The sequence below is a fragment of the Triticum urartu genome, chromosome 5, assembly GCF_003073215.2.
Source record: "Triticum urartu cultivar G1812 chromosome 5, Tu2.1, whole genome shotgun sequence".
NCBI classification, from domain to species: Eukaryota; Viridiplantae; Streptophyta; class Magnoliopsida; order Poales; family Poaceae; genus Triticum; species Triticum urartu.
The window spans coordinates 112,163,173-112,184,914 of record NC_053026.1 but is presented as its reverse complement, the minus strand read 5'-3'; the positions used below and the strand labels follow the sequence as shown (position 1 = coordinate 112,184,914).

General features: G+C 42.6%; 1 protein-coding gene across 3 annotated transcripts; it reads left to right on the top strand.

Moving 5' to 3' along the window:
* The first annotated feature begins 2,917 nt into the window (after positions 1-2,917).
* On the top strand, positions 2,918-11,634 carry LOC125508109 (protein MODIFIER OF SNC1 1). 3 transcript variants are annotated; one of them, XM_048672696.1, is made up of 9 exons: positions 2,918-3,315; positions 4,653-4,730; positions 4,815-4,859; positions 4,989-5,352; positions 5,436-5,526; positions 5,766-5,846; positions 5,957-7,506; positions 8,857-11,171; positions 11,271-11,634. In XM_048672696.1, the coding sequence occupies exons 1-8, from the start codon at positions 3,284-3,286 to the stop codon at positions 11,113-11,115; spliced, it is 4,500 nt and encodes a 1,499-aa protein (XP_048528653.1). In that variant the 5' UTR covers positions 2,918-3,283; the 3' UTR covers positions 11,116-11,171; positions 11,271-11,634. The 3 variants fall into 3 exon arrangements, with proteins under 3 accessions (XP_048528653.1, XP_048528655.1, XP_048528656.1); XM_048672698.1 differs by having other exon boundaries at positions 11,268-11,634; XM_048672699.1 differs by having other exon boundaries at positions 11,261-11,634.
* The last annotated feature ends 10,108 nt before the right edge of the window (positions 11,635-21,742 follow it).

Here is a 21,742-nt window from a genome sequence, read left to right as displayed (position 1 = left end):
CTCTCTCTCTCATCAAATTTGAGAACATGTTTTCAGGTCTTACAACATATATATCACACGATCATCTATTATTATGGTCACAATTTGATCTCATGACAGAAATTAAATGAAGGGGGGCAACTGGTTGGAGGAGGGAAACAAGTAATATATTTTTCCTTCCTTTATTTGCACCCTCTAAAAGGATGCCATTTCTGTGGTAGGTTGGTGAGTAACCAAGGTATGTATAAGGTGAGTATATTCTTTTCAAGACTTGTGCTTTCTCTATCACCCCATGGCAAACCGAAAAATTGTGTGAGTACAATTATCATTTATATCGTTTGTGTTATTTGCAGATAACAATGGGTTTCCTAGACAAGTATGGTCCTGATAGAGTTCTCGATACACCAATCACATAGGTTATAAACTTAAACCCTTAAAGTAATCATTCGTATATGTTCGTAAGTTGTAAGATTTGTATGATAAGTTTTGGAGTTTATGTAGTGCCAATATGCTTTTGTTTTGTTCAAGCTGGTTTTACTGACATTGACGTGGTGCTGCCTACCATGGTTAGACTTGTAGTATAGTTCATGAAATTTAACTTGCCGGTGCATAATTATGAGATGATAGTCATTTCACTTTCAAAAATTCCTTAAAATGTCAGTTTATTGAATAACCTCATTATATGGCTGCGTTGATATTTCTCACTGCTAGTGTTCTAAGCAGCTTAAGTTACAATGGTTGTGCTGACACTATGTACTTCTTGGAAGGAGGGCCCGATGCATGAAAAGATATATTATGCTTATTACTATAGTTAGTGCATAGACAAGCTTTGCGTTAGTGACTGCATTCACCAACTAACTATCCTGTATTGTTAGAAGCCATTCATGTGATATCATTTGCTAAGAAGTGTTGAAAATGCTAAGGAAGATGACGAGAGCTTGCTGATGATATTGGGGTCATTAAATTAATCAGGCAACACTTATTTGCTACTCTCCGTTCCATAATATAAGATATTATTATTACAACCTATTACCACAGATCCTCGTGTTTTGTTCGACAACAACCGTGATGGAACCGTTGACATGAGGGAGATCCTTTGCAGGCTGTCCAGCCCGGGGAACTCACAGGGCGATGATGCCGTGGGCTCTACTTTTAGGTAAACTTGACAAATGCATTATGCATGAGATGGTTCTTGCAATGATCTTACCAATTGCAGTGGGAGTGCAATGCATATGGATGTCTAATTCAGAGAGATACCTAACTCTGACCGAAAACGTAATAAAACACTACTATTTTCAGATGTACGATGCCGATCGATCAAACATCAACAACAAGTAGGAGCTGGCATCGATGCTTCGAGTAAGTAGGAGATGCAATACTACATCTAAATACTTCAAATAATATCACCGATTTTACATGCTTAGTAGAGTAGGAAGAACTGCAAGATTTTATATGGTAATTTTGAATTCTTCTCAAAGTGTACATATTCATATCTTGAAGCAAATAATTTATGTATTGTTTTGTAGGGTTTTTGATTATTCTAAGAACAACCTTTTGGAGTTTGGATTACTCCGAGTAATGATTGTAGGAGCTGGGAGTGCTCTCCATGCCCTGCTATGACTGCTTGCACTACATTAGTCTCCCAATACAGGTCATCTCTCTCACCGTTCCCCTTCTTCGCCCCCTCCCTCCAGATTTCATTGTAGCTTTCATGTGAAAGAGACTAGATCATGCATAAGAAGAGCATATTCACATTTCATTGATGCGTGCGCATCAGCAGTGAGCTTTTGTGCTACTTTTACTTCATAGTGATGACTAATACTACAAATGTTGGCAGATACTCTACTTTATTTTGTGACGCACTTAGTTCATATCGCTAGATTTTGTCTAGATATAATTTCAACAAATGTACTTGGAATTATTTGTGTTCGCAGCAGATACTTTTTTTTCTATTGGCTGAAATTTTGTTTAGATATTTGTTGTGATGTGTAAAAGTATTGTTGCCCTAATGTTGTTTATGTCTGAAACTACCATATGCTCCCTGTTTCAGGAACGAAATAACCAAACTTGTAGGATTCTCTTGGCAACGTTGTGTCTTTGTCGGTGAAACTAGAGAAGACTGCAAAAATGAACAAATAAGGAATTAACATGTTTTCTTTATATTTCATATCATGATGTCTATGTGGTGCATATCATACTTTATAATCTTAAAACTTAGTAACTTGTGTTTAAATATTTTTTCCCGAGAAACTTGTGTTTAAATCAGAAGAGATAAAGTATTGCAAAGCTACATTTAGTTTATTTGCAGCTAGCTGCGCCAACCATAACCTTGAATTCATTGTCTCGCATGCTTGGGTGAGGCAATGCTCCCTGTCCAGTCTAGGGACATGTCTCAAATAGGTTGAGTTCACATATTTTCTTGTTGACAAGTTTTTTCTCTCCACATTTTGCAGGTTTATATCAGGTGCATTCAGCCAAGTCAAAACAAGACACAAGCAAATCATTTATCAATAAACAAAGCCAACATATCAGCAACACAAAACAAGATTAATGCACACAACCAACATTACAACGCAAAGAAGGGCTCTCACGAGGCTCGCAATGGCGGCCCCAATTAGTGATACACCACTGATCACGAGGGAGGACAAAAGAAAAAAAAAGGGCATCGACCACGCGTAGGGTCATCCGGTGACGAACCGTGTACACTTGTGGCAATCTTGGCTCGCACGAAACGTCGACGTCGCGGCGCCCGACCTGGCCACCCAAATCCAAGCACGCAACTCCCCGCTGGGATTCCCTGCGCCGGACGGGCGCAGCATCCCGTCAGAGCCCACCACTCGTACGACTCCACGCGTCCCCGGGCACCCGCACGAGCCCACCCATCCCCCGCACCGCCACGCGTCCCCTCCGCCTCCCCTTTATACCGCTCTCACGAACGCCTCTCCAACCTTCTCTTCTCTCTCTCTCCTCCGTCCCCTTCCCTCCTCCCATCTGACGCGCGGGGCCCACCCGTCAATCTCCGTCGCCCTCCCCCGCCGCCGCCGCTCGCCGGACGGCAGGGCCCGGCCGCGAGGGTTCCCGCGGATTCTCCACGCCTGCCTCCCGCCTCTTCCGCCGCAGCCGTCGCCGATCCGGGCCGATCGCGGCGTCCGTCCGTCTCTAGGGTTTCGCTCCTCGCGGCCCCTCCGAGGCCGTCCGAGAGATCCCGATCTCCCTGGCCTGGACGCGCCAGGCTCACGTCCCGGCGATCGGCGACGCTCGATTCGGACCCCCGGCGAGGGGCGCAAGCTCGCGGGGAGGGGCCATGGCCTCGAGCCTGCTCACCACAGACAAGAGGTGCGAGATGCCTATCCCCCTCGCGCGCGCGACGCGATTTCCTCTCCCTCGTCGTTTTGAATTTCGTCCGCGACTGGATGCGCAGGGCCTTTGCATTGTTGCGCGTGGTGATTCTGGCGACGCTTGCTATTTTTGTTTTAAAATTGCAAATATCAGTTTTTTTCTTCTAATCATCGATTTGTAGTAGTGCTTGGCGGGTGGTAGTATTTAGCTTTGGTGTCGTTCGAATGCTAGTTTCCGGATCGGAAGCATGACAGGCAGAGTGCATTTCTAGGTTGTCTGGTTCAATTCTATGCTGTTCGACGGTTAAGCAATCCAGTTGTGTGGTATGGTATCTGCGCGGCAGCGTCATGGCACCAGATGGTCGCAGATGAGCCCGTGCTCTTCTTTCAACCAAGCAGATATTTATTTATAGCTGATATGCTTCGTTTCCTCTCAGTGTATTTATCAAATCCTTTTAACGGCAGAAAGTCAGTTATCTGCTTTCTCTTAAAGAACTGTCTTTTGTCCAAGGGCAGACTGCTCAGGTTTTTGTTAATTCAGTCAGTGAACCTTGATGAATGATTCGGCAGAGTATGTATTTAGTGTATTGAACAAATTTTTTATCAAGAATACAAGATGCAAGTCCAGGCTCATATCACGTTTCATCTTGGCCCATCAGCAGACAGGAGTGCCCGAGCCTTTTTTGGGCCGTTTTTACCTTCCTATTTGTAAGCCCGTGTTTTATTGGTTAAGTGGTATTTGAACAAAAAGTTTTGAATCCTTTCGATAGCATACTGTCAAGGAGCATTTGGCATAACTCTGCACACTTCCATCTCTCAGCCATAATCATTCGGAAACACTAAAAATCCGATGGCAAATCTGACGTTTTTCATGTCAATTTACATTGGTGTGATAACGGCAAATTTAGTTTGCAAGCCCTGCAATTTCTGACAAAAAAATGAACTGAGGCGGATTTGCCATACTCGCCAACTAAACTTGCCATCCTCGGAGAACATAATTTGCTATGAAAAATGTTTGATTTGCCTAAAAAAACAATTTGACGTCAGATTTGTAGTGGAGTCCTAATTATTTCTGTGTATTAAATTTGTTAAATGCTTTATGTACTGATTTGCAATGCCATTTGATAGAATATTTGTAGTTCTCTTCCTATAGATGGATGATTAAGCTCCATTCATTTATCCTTCTGAGACTCAATATTTATATTGATATGCAATATGTTTTTTAAGACTATGCCCACATAATCAGGTTAACGCGCTTAATAATTGTTGCTTAGTTATAGCACTGCTGCTGATGTACTATGTGTGTACTTTATTATTCTGTACTGCTTTCTGCAGATGGGCTGCTCCTACAAGGAAATCTGGCATGACTGTTCTTGGAAAAATCCCAAAGCCCATTAATTTGCCAAGTCAGAGGTAACAGTTTTTGTATTGGACATTGTAAGCGAAATCTTATCTTTGTATACTTCTATGTGAACTGATTTAGTAGTTCTCATGAAGGTTGGAAAATCAAGGTCTTGACCCCAATGTGGAAATCGTTCCAAAGTGAGTTCCCACACTCATTGTTATACCACACTTTTTTTATCCATTCTTTTCGTGATCTGATGCTACTCATTCAGAGTTCTCAATAGTTTTCAACAATTTCTAGTGATGAGGTTATCATTTTGATTTTAGGGGCACCCTCACATGGGGCAGCAAACCAGGACCTACAACACCAAATGCATGGAATTCCTCGTCACTTCTATCTCCCAAGAAGGATGGAAATTCTGGTGCACCAAGCCAATTCAATGGCCGCCCCTCTTCCGGTGGAGGTTCAAGGCCCTCAACAGCTGGAAGTGAATCTCTTGACTCTCCTAATGCTTGGGGTCCAAATTCTCGGCCGTCCTCAGCTTCTGGCACATTACCATCACAAAATGTACCAGTGGTCACAAATCGTCCTCGAAGTGCAGAGACAAGACCAGGAAGCTCACAGCTTTCTCGGTTTGCAGATAACCCCTCAGATAATATGAATGTATCGATAAGGACTGTTGACAGATTGGTAATTCACAATACTTACTTTATATGGCTTGGGCGTCAGCAATCGGAGCCTACTTAATAATATGTTTGTTCTTAACTATGTAGGGATCTTCACATGGGCATGCGTTTACTCTAAGTACCGGTGATTTCCCAACACTTGGTTCTGAGAAAATCTCTGAATCAAACAGTCAACGAGGTAATCTGCATGCAAAATGTATTATATATATTTTTTGTTATAGGCCACGACTTCTTACTGAATATTTGGAATTCTTGATTGTATTGATCATATGGTATGCTGATATATGCCATATCTGCTAGATTTATTTCCGCAAATCTCAGTTCTTTGTTCTGACTGATCTGATTTCAAATTCAAATGACGTATATTCAGTTGATATACGAGATAATTTCTCCTAACAGTTCAGCCTTTTATTCTAGGTCATAGTTCAAAAGGGCGCCCAACTTCTAGTTCTGGCAAAGATGGAACCCAAAATGATACGGGGAAGAGCCTGCCTGCTGGTATTTAATTTCACCGTTTTATACTTGCTAATGTCCTTACCGTCTTGCTGTTGCATGTATATATTTATTATGGTCTGACCACTTAATGGGATACCGTTTCTGTGTTTTAGGATCTGGCGAAGTAGTTCGACCACCTAATAATCAACCAGCAGATATCATGAAGACAGATCAGCAGGCACATGATGGAAGTGCTCCCTTTCCTGCCACAGGTCCTCCAAATGATGCTCAGCAGCCACAGCCATACCCTCCTAACTACTGTATGCCCCCTCCGCAGTTTGATTCATGGCGTGCACCTCCTGGCCACCCACCTGAGGGAATGTGGCATAGAGGACCAGGTGGCCCATACAGACCAGTTGGTCCCTCTAGCAATTTCCCTGTGGAACCATTCCCTTATTATGGTCAGTTCCCACCCAACTCAGAAGCAGCAGCAAGGCAGGGCTCAGGGCATGGTGGATATCACTCGAAAAATGCCGATGCATATCATTCTATGACTCCTAATTCGTATGTTATGAATCAGCCTGTTATTCCAGTCAGGCCAGTTTACCAGGGCCCAATCCCTTATGATGGATATTATGCTCCTCAACGGCCAAATTTCAATAATGCCAATGTAAGAGATTCACCATTCCTTGGAGGCCCTCATCAACCAGGAATATTGAATCAATTTCCCAATCAGAATGAGAAATTCCAGCCTGGACATTCTCCGAGCAGAGCAGTCAAACACGAAGCAAGTCCCAAGGAGCTCTCCGAATCTGATAGAGTACAGTTGATCTGTCGAGGACAAACTAGGATTTTGCATGATAACCCTGATCGTTTAGTGGGTCCTGGTGAAGTTGAAAGGAAGAGTCAGCCTGCACCACCACTTCTTCCACATCCAGATGGAAATCGAAACGATGTAAACACAAAGGCAGATACAAGGAATACCCCTAGTGAAAGGAACATGGTGCTTATGAAGTCAGTGCATGATAACAGAGGTCCTAATCGTACAAGCCATTCGTCTGTTTTGGAAAATGCACATTCCCATCCCAGGGAAACTGATGATGGTGCCCACCTGAAAAAGTTGAAGGAGGATAATCTTCCGCTTGATCAGCAACCTATCATTAAGAAGAATGCAGCTTTGATAGAGAAAATAGGGAGTTTGAACAACAAAGCTAGAAATGTTGATGCACGTAATGTTGCAGAAGCATTTTCAAACAAGGAAATCAAAGAGAAGCAGCTAAAAAATGCTGATTCAAAAGCAGATCGGGTGATAAAAGATGTTCCATGTACTCCTGCTATCACTGCTTTTGCTTCTGCTTCTGGTCAGGCAGGATGTGTTTCTCCTCGTTCTCCTGTGGTACAGAAACTGCAGAAGGGACCTAATGATGGCGGGGTTGTTGGACCGCTACACTCACATTTTGCTGAAGCCAGCAAGTCTGGAAAGCTGGGTGTATCAACTCATGATCGCACACATAGGCGGGTTGATTCTTCAAGAAATAGCCACCATGGTCCTGCTAAAGACATGCTTCCCAACAATACTACAGGACATGGGCGGGGAGAAATTTATGCAACTGAATCTTTGCCAGTAGTTCAAGTGAGGAATAGTCAGCATGACCAGCCTCTGGAGCATGTTTCGCAGCTGCCACCTGATGATATGCCAGCTTCACCCGATTATGAATCTCAGGTATGTTTGCAGATTTCTTCTGACAATACTTTTTACAGTGGAAGAGTTTGATTATGAATTTTGTGATATAATAGAAAACCGAATTAATTAACTATGTATGTTTGGAAAATATTTCTGCAAGAAAATCCAATGAAATTATTTTCATGTAGCCAAACTATATACTTACATTTATAGATGTATATTGTTTCAAAAGTTTGACTGGACGTGCCTCACAACAACCTGTTTTTAGGATGGAGGTACTTCCTCAGCTCTCACCAGTAATATATCTCTAAACATATCCATTAAAAGTATTAGGGCGTGTATAGTTCATTACTGCACTTCACAAAACTTTAGTTGTGCAAATGTGACTAGTAGATATTTTGGTTCATTGGCACAATTTGTTAGCCTTGGGTTCTGCAGCACATGTGTCACGGACTTATGCTTTTTGAAAGCCTGCAAGGTTGCAACCAATTTGTGGTGGTCAACCAAACATGCCATTGATACCCTGCACTAATGAATTAATATTCATCAAGTGCATTTCTAACAGCTGTGGTTTGCTGCTGGCACTTTTAGTCCATAATATATTGCCGTATCTTGTATATTTGTATATGAGGTATTGTTTGGACTTCCATTTCTATTAACAAATGTTGTCGTTAAATAGCTTTTGTTAAGTAAGGATTGGTGCTGTTTGTTACAACGTAACATACTTGTGTATATTTTCATTATTGATGCGAGGTCAGGTTTTATCTAAAATTTCAAATCTCGATAAATGGTACTAATGACCTAAAATGTCTTATACTCCCTCCGTTCCTAAATATTTGTCTTTCTAGACATTTCAAATGGACTACGACATATGGATGAATGTAGACATATTTTAGAGTGTAGATTCACTCATTTTGCTCCGTATGTAGTCACTTGTTGAAATATCTAGAAAGACAAATATTTAGGAACAGAGGGAGTATTTGGTTATAGAGGAAGTATAAAACAACACAAAATGTTGTACCATATGCTGCTGTGCATGTCACATGACTTGTTCTTGCAGGCTCCCATCTTTTTATACCCTTGCATTCTTTAATGCCACATTTGGTTTTGTGCCATTACTGCCTGCTTACCAGTCTTATTGTTACTCCCTCTGTCCCAAAATAAGTGTTTCAATTTTGTACTAACTTTAGTATAAAGTTATACTAAGCTTGAGACACTTATTTTAGGACGGAGGGAGTATTAAATAGACATACTCTGTTTACAATACATATATCACAGCAGATTAAGAAGTTATACTACATTGAGTTACTTTCTTAATAACCTGTGCAATTCTTCTAATAACCTTGTTGCCTACTAAACTAGTATTTGATTGTTGCATTTCCTATTCAGCGTGTAAAAATGAGGGAGTTGGCTGTACAGCGTGCCAAACAATTGCAAGCTGAGGAAGAAGAACGGACAAAGCGACAAAAGGCAAAAGCTCTTGCAAAATTGGAGGAGCTGAACAAGCGTTCATCAGTACATCAGAAGGATTCCAGTGATCCACCACCAGAAAATGACAACGTGTGTAATGAGCAAAAGGCTGGAGTTGATGGGACTACTGAACCTGCGTCTTCAACTGCTGAATCACATGATGTTACTTTATTGGATAATGTTAGTATTCTTCAGCCACCGAATGAACCCAAGGATACTGCAGTTCCTGCACAGCCCATGTCTACTCTACTACATGCTGAGGGTACAGGTAAAGATGCTTCTGGTCATAACACTTCAACCTCAGGCATGAACAAACAGAGCAACATGACGGAGCATATAGCACATAAAAGTATATCACTGTCACATGATGTCAGTGTTCCAAAGCCTAGGCAGGGCAACAGAAAAAGGCATGCTGTTTCAGAGGATAAAATTCCTGGTGAGAATTCAAGTGTGACAGTAAACACAGAAAATGTTAAGAAAGCTGTTGAGGTTTCTTTGGACACATCAACTGCTGTTGTTACATCACATGATCCGCCAGCCCACAGCAAGAAGAGTGCCAGGAACTCGAGAAATAAGAAAAAAATTGATGATGCTCCTGCTACTTCCAAATATCCACCCATGGTTCTTGGTCAGCAGAATACACCAAGCATCTCCAGTGTGCCAAAAATAAAAACCGCTGGCGTTATCATTAGTAGTTCTATACTTCCTGCTGAAAACACCGTGCTTACTGTTGGAAGTATAACTGTGGGTGGTATTTCATTTGGATCTTTCAACCAGGAGCGCCTGAAATTACCAGAGGAAGCTCAGAGCACTGCAAATAGCCGCCCAAAACCTCAGCAATCAAAAGGATCAAAAAAGATTCAACATGCTATCCGACCTGTCGAGAAGCCACATGGGAATGAGAGTGTTGTCTGGGCACCAGTTAAGCCATCAGGGTGGAATGAACCATCTGAGGAAGCTAATGCAGCAGTAGCAGCCAGGCCTAAGCCAATTGGAAAGGGCACCACTGATGGGGAGAATGTCACACGAACTAAGAGAGCTGAAATGGAAAGATATGTGCCTAAGCCACTGTCCAAAGAGCTTCAACAGCAGAATTTGGAACAAAATTTACCTGTAGAAAAATCCTCTGTGGAGAACAAGAGTAATGATAATGAGAAGTTAACCGCTGCTAAAGAGCCCAAGAAATGGGAGGACAGAAAAACTAGTAAAGGGCATGGGAAGTCTCATTCTTCTTGGCGCAGAAGGAATACAGATGACTCATCTTCGGTGGTACCAATACCTTCTGAGCGAGCAGACAGCTATCAAGAATCACACGAAGTTCAGAGGCCTTCTGACAAGCATTGGCAGCTTGAACCTGACAAGCAAGCAGATTATGCTGCCGGGAATAGTTTGGCTCCAGCTGAAGCAGTTGAGTTACCTGCCAGTGCCGCAAAAGAACATGCTGCAGCTAACAGGCAAAGGAGGCAGCATGTTAAGGGCCCAAAAAACGAGGCAAGTAACTACTCAAATGAGAACAGAGATGGCAGGAAAGATGTGAATCACATGTCAACACGTGGAATGGATGCAAACTCTTCTGAACATAGAAACATGTCAAAACCTGAGGTGAAGAGCAGCGCAGGACACTCTAGAGCACACTGGAAACCAAAATCTTCACATTCCCAGAATAACTCACAGGGCAATAATACCACTGAAGGTCAGGTGGACAGTGCTACTCTGCAAGACAGCAGCAATCGTGATAGTAATCAAGGTAAAGGTGACATGACAAATGTGGATGAGAACCAGAAGGGCGAGAGTCATGAAAATGCAGAACAGCAGCAGCTTAATCATGCAACCCGTCGCCAGGGACAGCACAACGGGAGGTATCACAGGGGAAGCAGCGCGCACAGGGGAAGGGGTTATGATGCTGGGCAGCCAAGCCATGGCGCAAATGCAGAAAGGCGGAGGGGTAGCACTCATCTTGAATACCAGCCAGTTGGTTCCAACAAACCCTCAGACTTCCAGCAGAACCCAAGTGCCGATGAACAAAGTGCAGGGCCTCCAGCTCCAGGACCGGTGTACAGGGAGCGCGGCCACAACAGGGGCCACCGCCCGCCTGGTGGTCACTTTGTCAAGCGGAATCCTGCCCCTGCCCCAGCCCCAGCCCCGGCTCCAGCTCCTAATTCTTACCGAGAAGAATGATCTTCCCTTGCCCCCATGATTGTTGAGATTTAGGAATGTCGAGTCATTCACAACAGGTAAGCAAATGAAAAATTTCAGCATTCTAGTTTACTGCCTGTACAGGCAGCTTGTGTGATCTCATCCCCCTCATGGCTAACATGTTCAGAGGCCAGCAGGTTGAATGTTTCTCGGCAGTGGTGTGGCGGTCGTCGGTCCGGGTCATCAGTAGGTTGTAATGTTTTTTTTGTTCTCAGGGCTTTTGGGCCTTAGCGTGTGATTGTTAATTTTTCCGAAGGACATCCCTTGCTTCGGTGAGATGTGATGCTTTAATTGTACTAACGGAGTTGATTAAGTACTGGGACGCGAAAATGCTAGTAGTGTTTGCTAACGGGAACAGAAGCGTTGTTTTTTTACTTATTTGTTGGTATTCGGTACATGAAAGTTGGTGTCATGTTGTGTTTCCGTTGACTGGAAGATAGGTTTGTCAGGAATAATTGACTTCTTTTGTACAATATGGTTACAACGAAGGCCCTTGTACGATATTACCTTTTCTTTTATTCAATGTGAGTTCCTGGTTTCATTCACCAAATCTTTTGATAGGTATGCAGTTAACTGTCGCCTGTACCAACAAAAGAGTTTTTTCCTACCAGACTAGCAGCATATGGCCGCTGGATAAGCAGGGTGCCCCCTGCGCACAGCGCACCTTCCTCTGAAGTTTTCAAAATTGTGCACCTTCCGTCCGAAGTTTTCAAAATTATAAAAACCGACAAAGCTGATTACGTGGGGTTTGCTAATAACTGCTGATATTTACGAAACTAATTCAACATTTTACGAAACTAATTCAATGTTTTTGGATAGTAAGGAGAGTAATAACAGTAGAAAACTGCGCCAACGTCTGGAGGTACTACCTCCGTCTCAGTTTACAAGTCCTACATGTATACTTGGTTGTTAATTTAATCACTCTAATATAAACTATATAACATAGAAATTATATTTTTTGAAAATAGAACATTTGAAGTTCATATTGGTATATTTTTTGTAATATTTTTTTTTGAAATGGAGGCAAAAACTTTGCCTCATCCATTAATTAAAAAGGAAACGGACAAGAGTTTGCAACACATTGTGAAAGAGAAAAAAAATTGAAAAATATTACATCATGGTCATTACTCTCCCGGCATCAAAAGACCCACATTTTTTGCCCCGGTGGTGATCCAAAGTTTAGCCTCGCTCTCTATGTTGATAAATAGAATGTTGGGTTGGTTGAACTTGTTGCGGAAAATCCTCGCGTTCCTCTCATTCCATATGGTCCAGCTAACAAGCATTATGAGGGAGGCCATAGCTTTTCTATGCACCCTCGTTGCGCTAGACATCCTTGTCCACCAATCCTTGATCGATCGCTCCCCCGACCAAGTAGTAATATCCATGGTATCCAATCGTAGCCATACTTTCAGCATTTCCCAGAGCCTTAACGTGTATCGGCACTTGTAGAAGAGGTGAGCCACAGATTTTTGCTCCCTCTTGCATAGTGGGCAAAGTCCGCAATTGTCCCAACCTCGCTTGGCCAAACGGTCGGCGGTCCAAACACGATTTTGAATTGCTAGCCAAGCAAAGAACTTGATTTTTGGGGGAGCCCAAACCTTTCAAATGATTCTATTCATTTTTGTGCACGCATGCCCTGTAATATATGACTTGTATTAGATTGATTAAATTGGATCTAGGGGTATGCGCATGCCCTGTAAACTGAAAGAGGAGGGAGTAGTAGTAATTTATGTTTCCATCAATTGGTGAATCAGCTTCCATGGTTAGTGATGTTTGCTTTGATGAAATAAGATTGTGTCGTGCATCACGATACTGCTTCCATGGAAAAGAAAAAGAAATACTTGCTTCCATGAACGGAAGCATATTTTTCTATCAATGGAAGTACCGTGTTTTGTAGGGAAACAATTGTTAATAATTGCTTCCAATAATCTCACCTTTCTTACTGTGCACATCCCCGAAACACCCCCCCCCCTATAGGTCTAACCCCCCTCCCCCTACTGCCATCAACAGTACCAAGCTGGAAAGGGACTGCCAAACATGGACAGTACCTTAGCCATTTCTATTAGCCCATAGCCCCTAAATAAATTCTAGAGGGTCCATCAAAAAATAAATAAATTCCAAAGGGTTCTAGGTAATTACCGGAGCCCTCTATTATTATATTAGGTCTCCGGAAACATTTCTTGCCTACATAACATTATCTGTTATCCTCCGAAACTCTTAATGTAACCTCAAAACACTTTCGGTTTATCTCAAAATTATTTCTTTTATTCTTGAAACCTTTTCAGTAATATTTTCTCATATTCCTAATTCCTATAGAGCTCAACAGACCGTAATTCCTTAAGCGTGTGACGCTGCAGGTTTGGTAAAATATAGACATGGACGAAAGCAACCTTTCGCTCAATGATCAACAGTGGAACCATGGACATCCGTATTGACCCTATATTTACATGAGTGATATTTGAGCGAACTGTAGGCCAATGTCATTACTTCTGTTCATGATACGTTTCAAAACCCGACGTAAGTTATATCGATAAACCCGTGAGATCAACACATGCTCACTATACCGTTCTTCCTTGTTATAGATTTTGTTCTTTTTTCTCATTCTCGTGTTCTGGCATCCCACGATCAATTGACGCTATGTCTGTGCTACTCGCGATGGAGTTGTTCAATTTCCTCGAAGATGAAGGGTGAAATAGTATAGTAGCAGATAGTATTTTCATCAGTTAAGAACCAAGGTTTATCGAACCAGTAGAAGGCACCACACCAACAACATGAACAATACCCGCACATAGACACAACAATTGCTTGCACCCAACAAAGGCAAGAGGGTTGTCACTCCCCTTGTTCTTGCCAGTTGCAAGATTAAATCTAATAGTGATAGGCAAAGCAAATTAAAGTAAAAGGAAAATATAAGAGAGCCAACAAAGTAATTGCAAGATTCTTAATATTGATGGAGAATAGACCCGAGGGCCATAAGTTCATTAGTGGCATCTCTCTCGAAAGCATAATAACGGTGGGTAAACAAATTACTGTTGGGAAATTGATAAAGTTGAGCATAGTTATGATGATCATCCATGACATAACCATTACATAGGCATTACGTCCGTGACAAGTAGACTGTTAATTCAACTGCATCTATTACTATTAACCCACTCCAAGACCACTATCCAACATGCATCTCAAAATATTAAGTTCATGACAAACAGAGTAACGCTTTAAGCAAGATGACATAATATAAAAAAAAAATAAGACCAATCAATATGATCAAAGCCTATCATTTTATCCTTAGTAGCAACAATAAAATATGTGCCTTTACCCCTCTTGTCACAGGGCAAGATTGAACCCACCACAAAGCACCTATCCCGCTGAAGATAAATCAGTCTAACTTGGCCAAACTAGACGGATAGATCGGAGAGGAATACAAAGCTATAAAATTACGCAGTAAATAAATCTCAAAAGACTCATATAAATTCAAGGGATTTTTACATCTGTGCCCCTGGTTCCTTAGCTGTACTCATTCATCCCCACGCTCTTAACTTTTGCTCATTTTCTCCCACTTCCTTGTCTGAAACCCTCAGAACTAGTCACAGCGGACGATGCTGTCTGGTCAATGGCTTAACCATTAACTCTAACGAGTGGGGCCGTGATGGACTGTGTCGCCCGTTGGACCTGAGAGCGGGTTGGAACTGACAAGTGGGGCCGTGTTTGGCGGTGTCGCTGTTCGACCATTGGCCCATGGTTTCGTTGGATTGTTCGGCCTTTGCATGAAACCCATGCGTGCGCCGCCACGACAGAAGCTTGTTATGCATGCACGGCGTATCTAGCTAGCCTGCTATGCATGCACCCGGCAAGCCTGCCTGCATGTGTCGATGCGCGTCGGCACGACGCGTTGACTGAGCCTGCATGCGCCGACCGAGCCTGCATGTGCCGATGCGCACCGCCACGATGCGTTGACCGAGCCGCTTTCCTGCTCGCGAGCCGCCATGGACGCAACGATGGTCGCTGTCGCTGGTTCTCTCTTGTCGCACGCGTGTCACATCGATTTAGCGTGGCAATTTAAACGGGTTGGCAATTAAAGTGGCATACCAATCGACGCGACTCGTTTGAACGTAGCAAATGTTGAGCGCGGTCGGTGCCCTTATTTAAACCACCCCATGCTCCACCTATTCTGCACACATCCATTTGCGCCGCCTCCTTCTCTTCTTCACCCAAATCCAGATCACTCTCCAAGCGAGGCGAGGATGCAGTACTACGGCCCCACCTTCCAGGTGCCACCCACCGAGCCGGAGAGGCGGTACCCCGCCGGCGTCGTCATGGAGACGACGCTCTACGTGTGGGCGATCTTACGCTGGAGGGGTGCCAGGGAGTTTGCCCAGTGGTTCCTCCGTGCGGGCTATGCCTACCTCCCGGCGGGCTCGCTGGTGATGTTCCGACTGGAGGAAGTGCGCCCAAACGCCAACTCTCTGCTGTCAGGCCTCATCGCCCACTTCACCAACAGATTCGATGCGTACTACCTCCTCGGCAAGGTGTTTTGGTGTGGGTGCGAGTTCATCGCATTCACCAACTACACCATCTTCACGGACTTCGATAGCATCTTCCCCACCCGCAACGGGATGCACAGCCTCCCCTACTACCTCGGCGAGGACGGCATGGAGGAGGAGCACTGAAGAGAAGGCTCAGTGAAGATGGTGGTGAAGGCCTGGCCGGTCTCGTGAAGCTTGTCTTGCCTGTTAGGGCTTTTTTGTCGTTGGTTGTACCGTGAAATCTTTTATGTACAACGTGTTATATATTTTTATGTTATGTCGTTGGCTACCCTCGAAGCTGAACTACGTGCGTGTGTGGAGGGTTTGTCATTATCTCTTCCAGTTATGATCCAGATGGATTCTCTTGTTGCAGTGAAGTTGATCCAGGCAAAAGAGGTGGATAGATCTATCTACGCATCACTTATTAAGGAGATTAGATACTTTATGTCTCTTCATGAATCTTGTATTAGTCATATCAATCATGGCCAAAATAAAGTTAGTGATAGCTTAGCTAAGTTTGCTCGTTTAGAAGGCATAACTATGGCTTGGATAGGGTCGGGGCCTTTGGTAGCGACAGAGCTAGCTGTCCTTGATTGTTTGAACCTTTCGTGACGAGTAATACATTATTTCACCGGCAAAAAATATTTTAGGGCACCCTATGTTTTATGTAAGAATTATGCTATAATACCCGCATGTCAAAAATCAAAGTGTTGTGTCGTAGGCCTTATACAGAAGGAAATTGCCACGATATGTACAAATAAATTTGACATGGGCAAGTTCAATAAAGAATTTGTCATGGTATATACACTAACAATGACATGGGAAAAGTTATTCTTAAGTTCGCCATGGCAATTATGTACAAAAATGCCATGGGACAAAAGTTGTACTTCTAACAATAAATCGATTTACCATCATGCACTATGTTTGTTCGGCATGGCAATAAATGGATTTACCATGACAATAATCAAGAAAAAAACAGAGCCAACACGTGCACTATTTTCTAGGCCTCTTTTATCTTTGTGGGCCTTCGACACTCAACGCAATGTGACGACCCAACATGATCTTAGTTTCAATTTGGGCCCTAGAACTACGTTTTTTTCTTCTGCGGTCGGTGTTGCCTGACGAAACTGAAGAAACCGAAAGTGTACAAAACTGACGAAACTGACATGATCCACAAATTAAGCAACACAGAGCATATAGCACATGATCCACAAATTTAAGAAAATCCTAGAGCACATGATCCACAAATTTAAGCAAATCCTAGAGCACATGATCCATAAATTTAACCAAATCCTAGAGCAGATGACACCACACTAATAACATCTCTAACGAGTGATGACCAACAAGTAAGCAAATCCTAGAGAAACTATCCAAAAATAAAATCCTAAAGCTATCAGATTTGCTTGCTTGTTCAATTGAATCATCTGCTTCAAGTTCTTGTTCATCTTCTTTAATTCTCAGATCTGCATCCCCAACTGTCAGAGCAGCACTTTCATAGACCAAATTCATTGGTGCTGACGACAGATTGAGCTCCCGGGTTGGGGCCCCATTGAATTGAATCCGCTTAACGTAGTCATCCAGCCATTCAAAATGCATGCATTTCTTCATGATCTGAAACGAAAACATGAACCCTAAATCCCAGATCCAAAGAAAAAGAACTAAAAGCAAATAGAAAAAGAAATCAGAGAAAATTCATGAGATCTAACCTGCCCCTCTGGCTTGCTCTTGCATTTCACGAACTTGCGCCCATAGTTGCCATTCTTAACCTCCTTCGAAGTCAACCGTATCAGTGGTGCGCTGCATGGGCAGTCAGGACATCGCTCCATGGGAAGTGGACCATACTGGGTCCACGAGGGGTGAGAGGCTGAAGTGAAGCTCGACATATCGCCCAAAGTCGCCGGAGAAGAAGAAGCAGAGGAGTGGCTCCTCTCGTCACCGGAGAAGAAGAAGCAGAGGAGTGGCTCCTCTCATCACTGTGGAATAAGCAATAGAAGAAAGGGGAGGAAAGGGTGGGAGAGCACAACCAACAACTCTCGCGGATCGCCCCATGATCCAATGATGCGGAGCCGTCCATGTGATCCAACGGCGTGGAGCCTGCACGCAGCCTACCCTCGGAATTCCTTCTATAAGACCACATCTGAGGGCTGACGCTTGGCGCTAGGGTATGATCTGACGGCTGACATTCGGAGCTAGGGTTAGGCAAAACCCTGCGGGGTTTAGAGGGGTTTTGAGCTGGTCAACGGTGTTCCAAGGCTTTGACTGAGCATAACTAATTTTAAACAAATTGAAAAAAATATGAAACCTTCGCTGTTTGTCGTTTTATAAGACACACCAACGAGGAAAAATACTAAACTTGTTATACGGACATTTACAAAACAAACCCTAGCTGGCACGATCGAGGTCAAATGAGCACCATTAATTATTATTTTTAAATATAAAACCTGCGCACAATGTTGTCTTGTATGACATGTTACCAACCAAAAATCATAAACTTTGTCTATGGACATTTTCATGAAAAAACCTTCACACATATGAGCTATCACGTACAACATTTCATAGAGTCCAAGGAGAGGAGGTAGGGTTCCCTTCGGTTTTTGAAAATTAAAAAAAATTCAAAAAAAATCACCAAAGCTTGATTTCAAAGTGAATAAGAAGGATCTGAACTTAGTTTCCATTTTCATATTTTAAACGTGTTTTTAATGGTTTTCTATTAAAGTATAATTTTTTCAAAAAATGTAAAAATATGAAGATTAATTCAATAAATAGTGATACTTCTAATCTACACTATATAGATTGAATAGGTGTTAATACAAAATATTTGGCTCATTTAGAGTAGGTCCAAAAAAACTTGATTACAAATGGGGCTGTTTAACCTAGCTTGGGAGCTCATTTGGAGTACATTTCTCACGACTACAAGTTTTACCACACAAAAGAGATCAGATTGATCACCTAATGTTTATAATAGCAAAATTTGCAACTCACACCATAGGGTAGTGGACTTCAAGTGTTGGTTCAAATTCAAAGTTTGTCTAAAATTCAAATTTTGCCTCTGTTTTGTATTCTACCTCAAATTTCAAATAGAATTATTACACCTTACAAGTTTTCACAGTAGTTCAAATTGACGACAGAATCCTTATTACAAATCCTTAAAGTTCAAAGTTTATGACTTGCATTCAAGTTCAAATTCAAATCTTTGCCTTGCTCCTTGTGCTCCGGGATGGGTTAACTGTCTTGCTCCTGGTTTCCCTAGTTGGGATATTTTGTGCTTTTGAAAGCTTTGTCTTGTTTCTTCTGATCTTCACTTCTGGTGGTGGCGGTTTTGTTGAGCTTTGACTGACCGAGCAAGTGATGACCAATTGACGGTCATCTGTGGGTTCACTAATCCTTAAAGGAACTTCAAACAAAATAACTTCCTCTTCTCTTATAGCTTCAAAACCTTCATAAGCCATGGTTTCAAATTCTGCATCAGATGATGATTCAATCGAAGTTTCTTCCTCTCTAGGTATTTTCTGTCCTGTGCCTCTAATTATCCTAGAGTTGGGTCAAACAGAAATAAGCTTAGCCATCGATAAAAAAGAGAACAAATGCAAAAAGGGAAAGGTTGCACACATACCAAGCTGCTACTTCAGTTGCTTGATCCCCCTCTAAACTTGCTGCATTCTCCTCTATTGCTGCATTCTCCTCTAAACTTGCTGCATTCCCCTCTGCATTTGATGCCGCCCATTGTTCTTCTTCTCCAAATGATGCATCAACTGGATTGGTACAAAGCCTAGCAATATGCCCTAGGATACCACATTTTTTGCACTTATGTTGTTTTTTACACGACCCTCTTCACCAACTCTTATCCCGTTTTTCCTTGGTCTTCTTGGTGGTCTAGTCAGTACAGGAGAATGGAGTTTGAACCCTAGGTCTACTATGTTCCATTCATCTTTTCCCAAGAGTGCAGGCACATTTTCAGTATAAGCAGCCCTAAATTTGGCAACAGAAAAATATTCAGAGCAATACTGATCAACTTCACCATCTTCACCTCCAATAACAGTCATGAGATGTAGGGCATGTATGCACGTCTTCCCACGGATCTGCCATTGTCTGCAACTGCATTCTTAGTTGCAAGGTCCACTGGATATCTCCATTCCCTATTTTTTACTGTTAGTGTATGTCACCTCAGTCTCGTATGTCCACGGTCGAATGCATTTCATCCTTAGTCCTCTTGCTTTGGCATGCAATGCCTTAATCTGAGATGGGAGCATAAGATGACCAACATATTATGTTTCTGCAATTCTTTTACGAAGAGACATCTTTATCATGATCATCTGCCTAATCTTAACAAATGCTTGCCACAACAAAAGCCCTTTCACTGACTTGAACTTTGCATTGAAACACTCAGCGAGGTTATTGGTCACATAGTCTACTTTGCAGATTTTATTGAATTTGCTTCTTGACCACACCTTTTCATGATGTTCATCCATGTACTCCTTCACCAAAGGATTGTGAGCATACAACACTCTCAAATGGTGCTCATGCTTCCTCAAGCTGCATGTGTATGATGCTGGCCATAGGTTCTCATCATAAACTTTGCCTTTGAATTTCTTTTTAAAATTCTACGCTAGGTGTCGCATACATTCCCTATGTTCCACTCCAGGGAATACATTTTCTACTGCACTCTCTAAACCCTTGCAAGCATCTGTGTGTATAACTAAACTTAAGGGTGTACCTATAATGTTGCGCAACTACTGCAGAAACTAGACCCAACTCTCCTCGGACTTTGCCTCCAACACACCAAATGCAACTGGGAATAGCCAGTTGTGTCCATCAACTGCAGAAGCTGCTGCTAGCTAGCCTCTCCATCTTCCATTCAAAGCAGTTGCATTGACAGCCAAATAGGGCCTACAACCATTCAGAAACCCCTGCTAGCAAGCCTTGAAACAAACAAAAGCCCTCCTGAAGCACTCCTTCTCCATTGTCTTCCCTTTTAATTTGTACTGAACTGTACGCTTGTCAATCTCTACAACACTCCCTGGACTAGCCGTCTCCACTTCAACTTTGAAGGTGTAAAGCAACTGAAAACTCTCATTTCATGGACCATTAATCCTATCAAGAGCCCTTTCCTTAGAAGAGAAAATCCTCATGTAAGTTATATTAATCTTGTACTTCTTAAATAGCTTCCCATGGAGTGCTGTTGGACCAATTGTTGGTGTTTCCCTCACCCAATCCAAGATTGCATCTGCCACCCACCTAGTCTTTGCAAGCTTTGATTTTTTCCTTTTCCCCTCCCCCTCCAGGTGGGCAAGTGTGCCCGTGTGGTTTTTTTATCTGAAACAAAATGAAAAATGATGTCAAATACAATTAAGAAACAGTACACATGATCTGAATATAGAATGGATAACTAATCTTAAAAAAGATTCAGTTGTGATACCTGAATCAATTTGCTCTTTAGCATAGTGTATGCATGCAACCTCCACCTCCACCTATCATAAGGACAATGAATAATGAATCTTCTTGGCTCACTCCTATCAACCTCATAGGAGTTTCAGTGAGAATGCAATATGTAGTCACTGCATTACGACAGTCCACCATCCATTCGAATACGGTTCCTGGAGTAAGCTGAGGATTCTCCCTGTTCCACTCAATTGTTGGCATGTCCTCACCATCATATTCTTGTAAAACTAAGGAGTCGATGTTCTCCTCCTTCTCTTCATTGTCAGTGTCATTAAATCTAGCATAGTTGCCAGGCTCCTCTGGATATTCATTTTCCATTGCATGTTGACTGAATCTATCTACCAGTTCATGGAATAGAGTCTCATACTCATCATCATGTCGAGGCACTTCCTCGTCAGGCTCTGCATCTACTTCTACATCAGGTGTAGAAGGGAGAGGAGAAGTGGCAGAATTAGCGGCAACCGACATGTTGTGGCTTTCACAACCACTAGGTTTACTTGGTATCGACGTACAAGGAGTGCGAGGACACTTGCTATTAGCAGAGACAAATGATGTTTGAACACCCTTGGGATACGTTGTTTACGTGCCTGAAGCACACCGATATGGATTTACCGAAACGGTTGTCAGCATTCAAACTAAATAGCAAT

Coding starts and splice junctions, on each gene's coding strand:
- LOC125508109 (XM_048672696.1), top strand. CDS start 3,284: ATGGCCTCGAGCCTGCTCACCACAGACAAGAG. Junction 4,731..4,814: donor ATTAATTTGCCAAGTCAGAG/GTAACAGTTTTT, acceptor GTTCTCATGAAG/GTTGGAAAATCAAGGTCTTG. Junction 5,353..5,435: donor TAAGGACTGTTGACAGATTG/GTAATTCACAAT, acceptor TTAACTATGTAG/GGATCTTCACATGGGCATGC.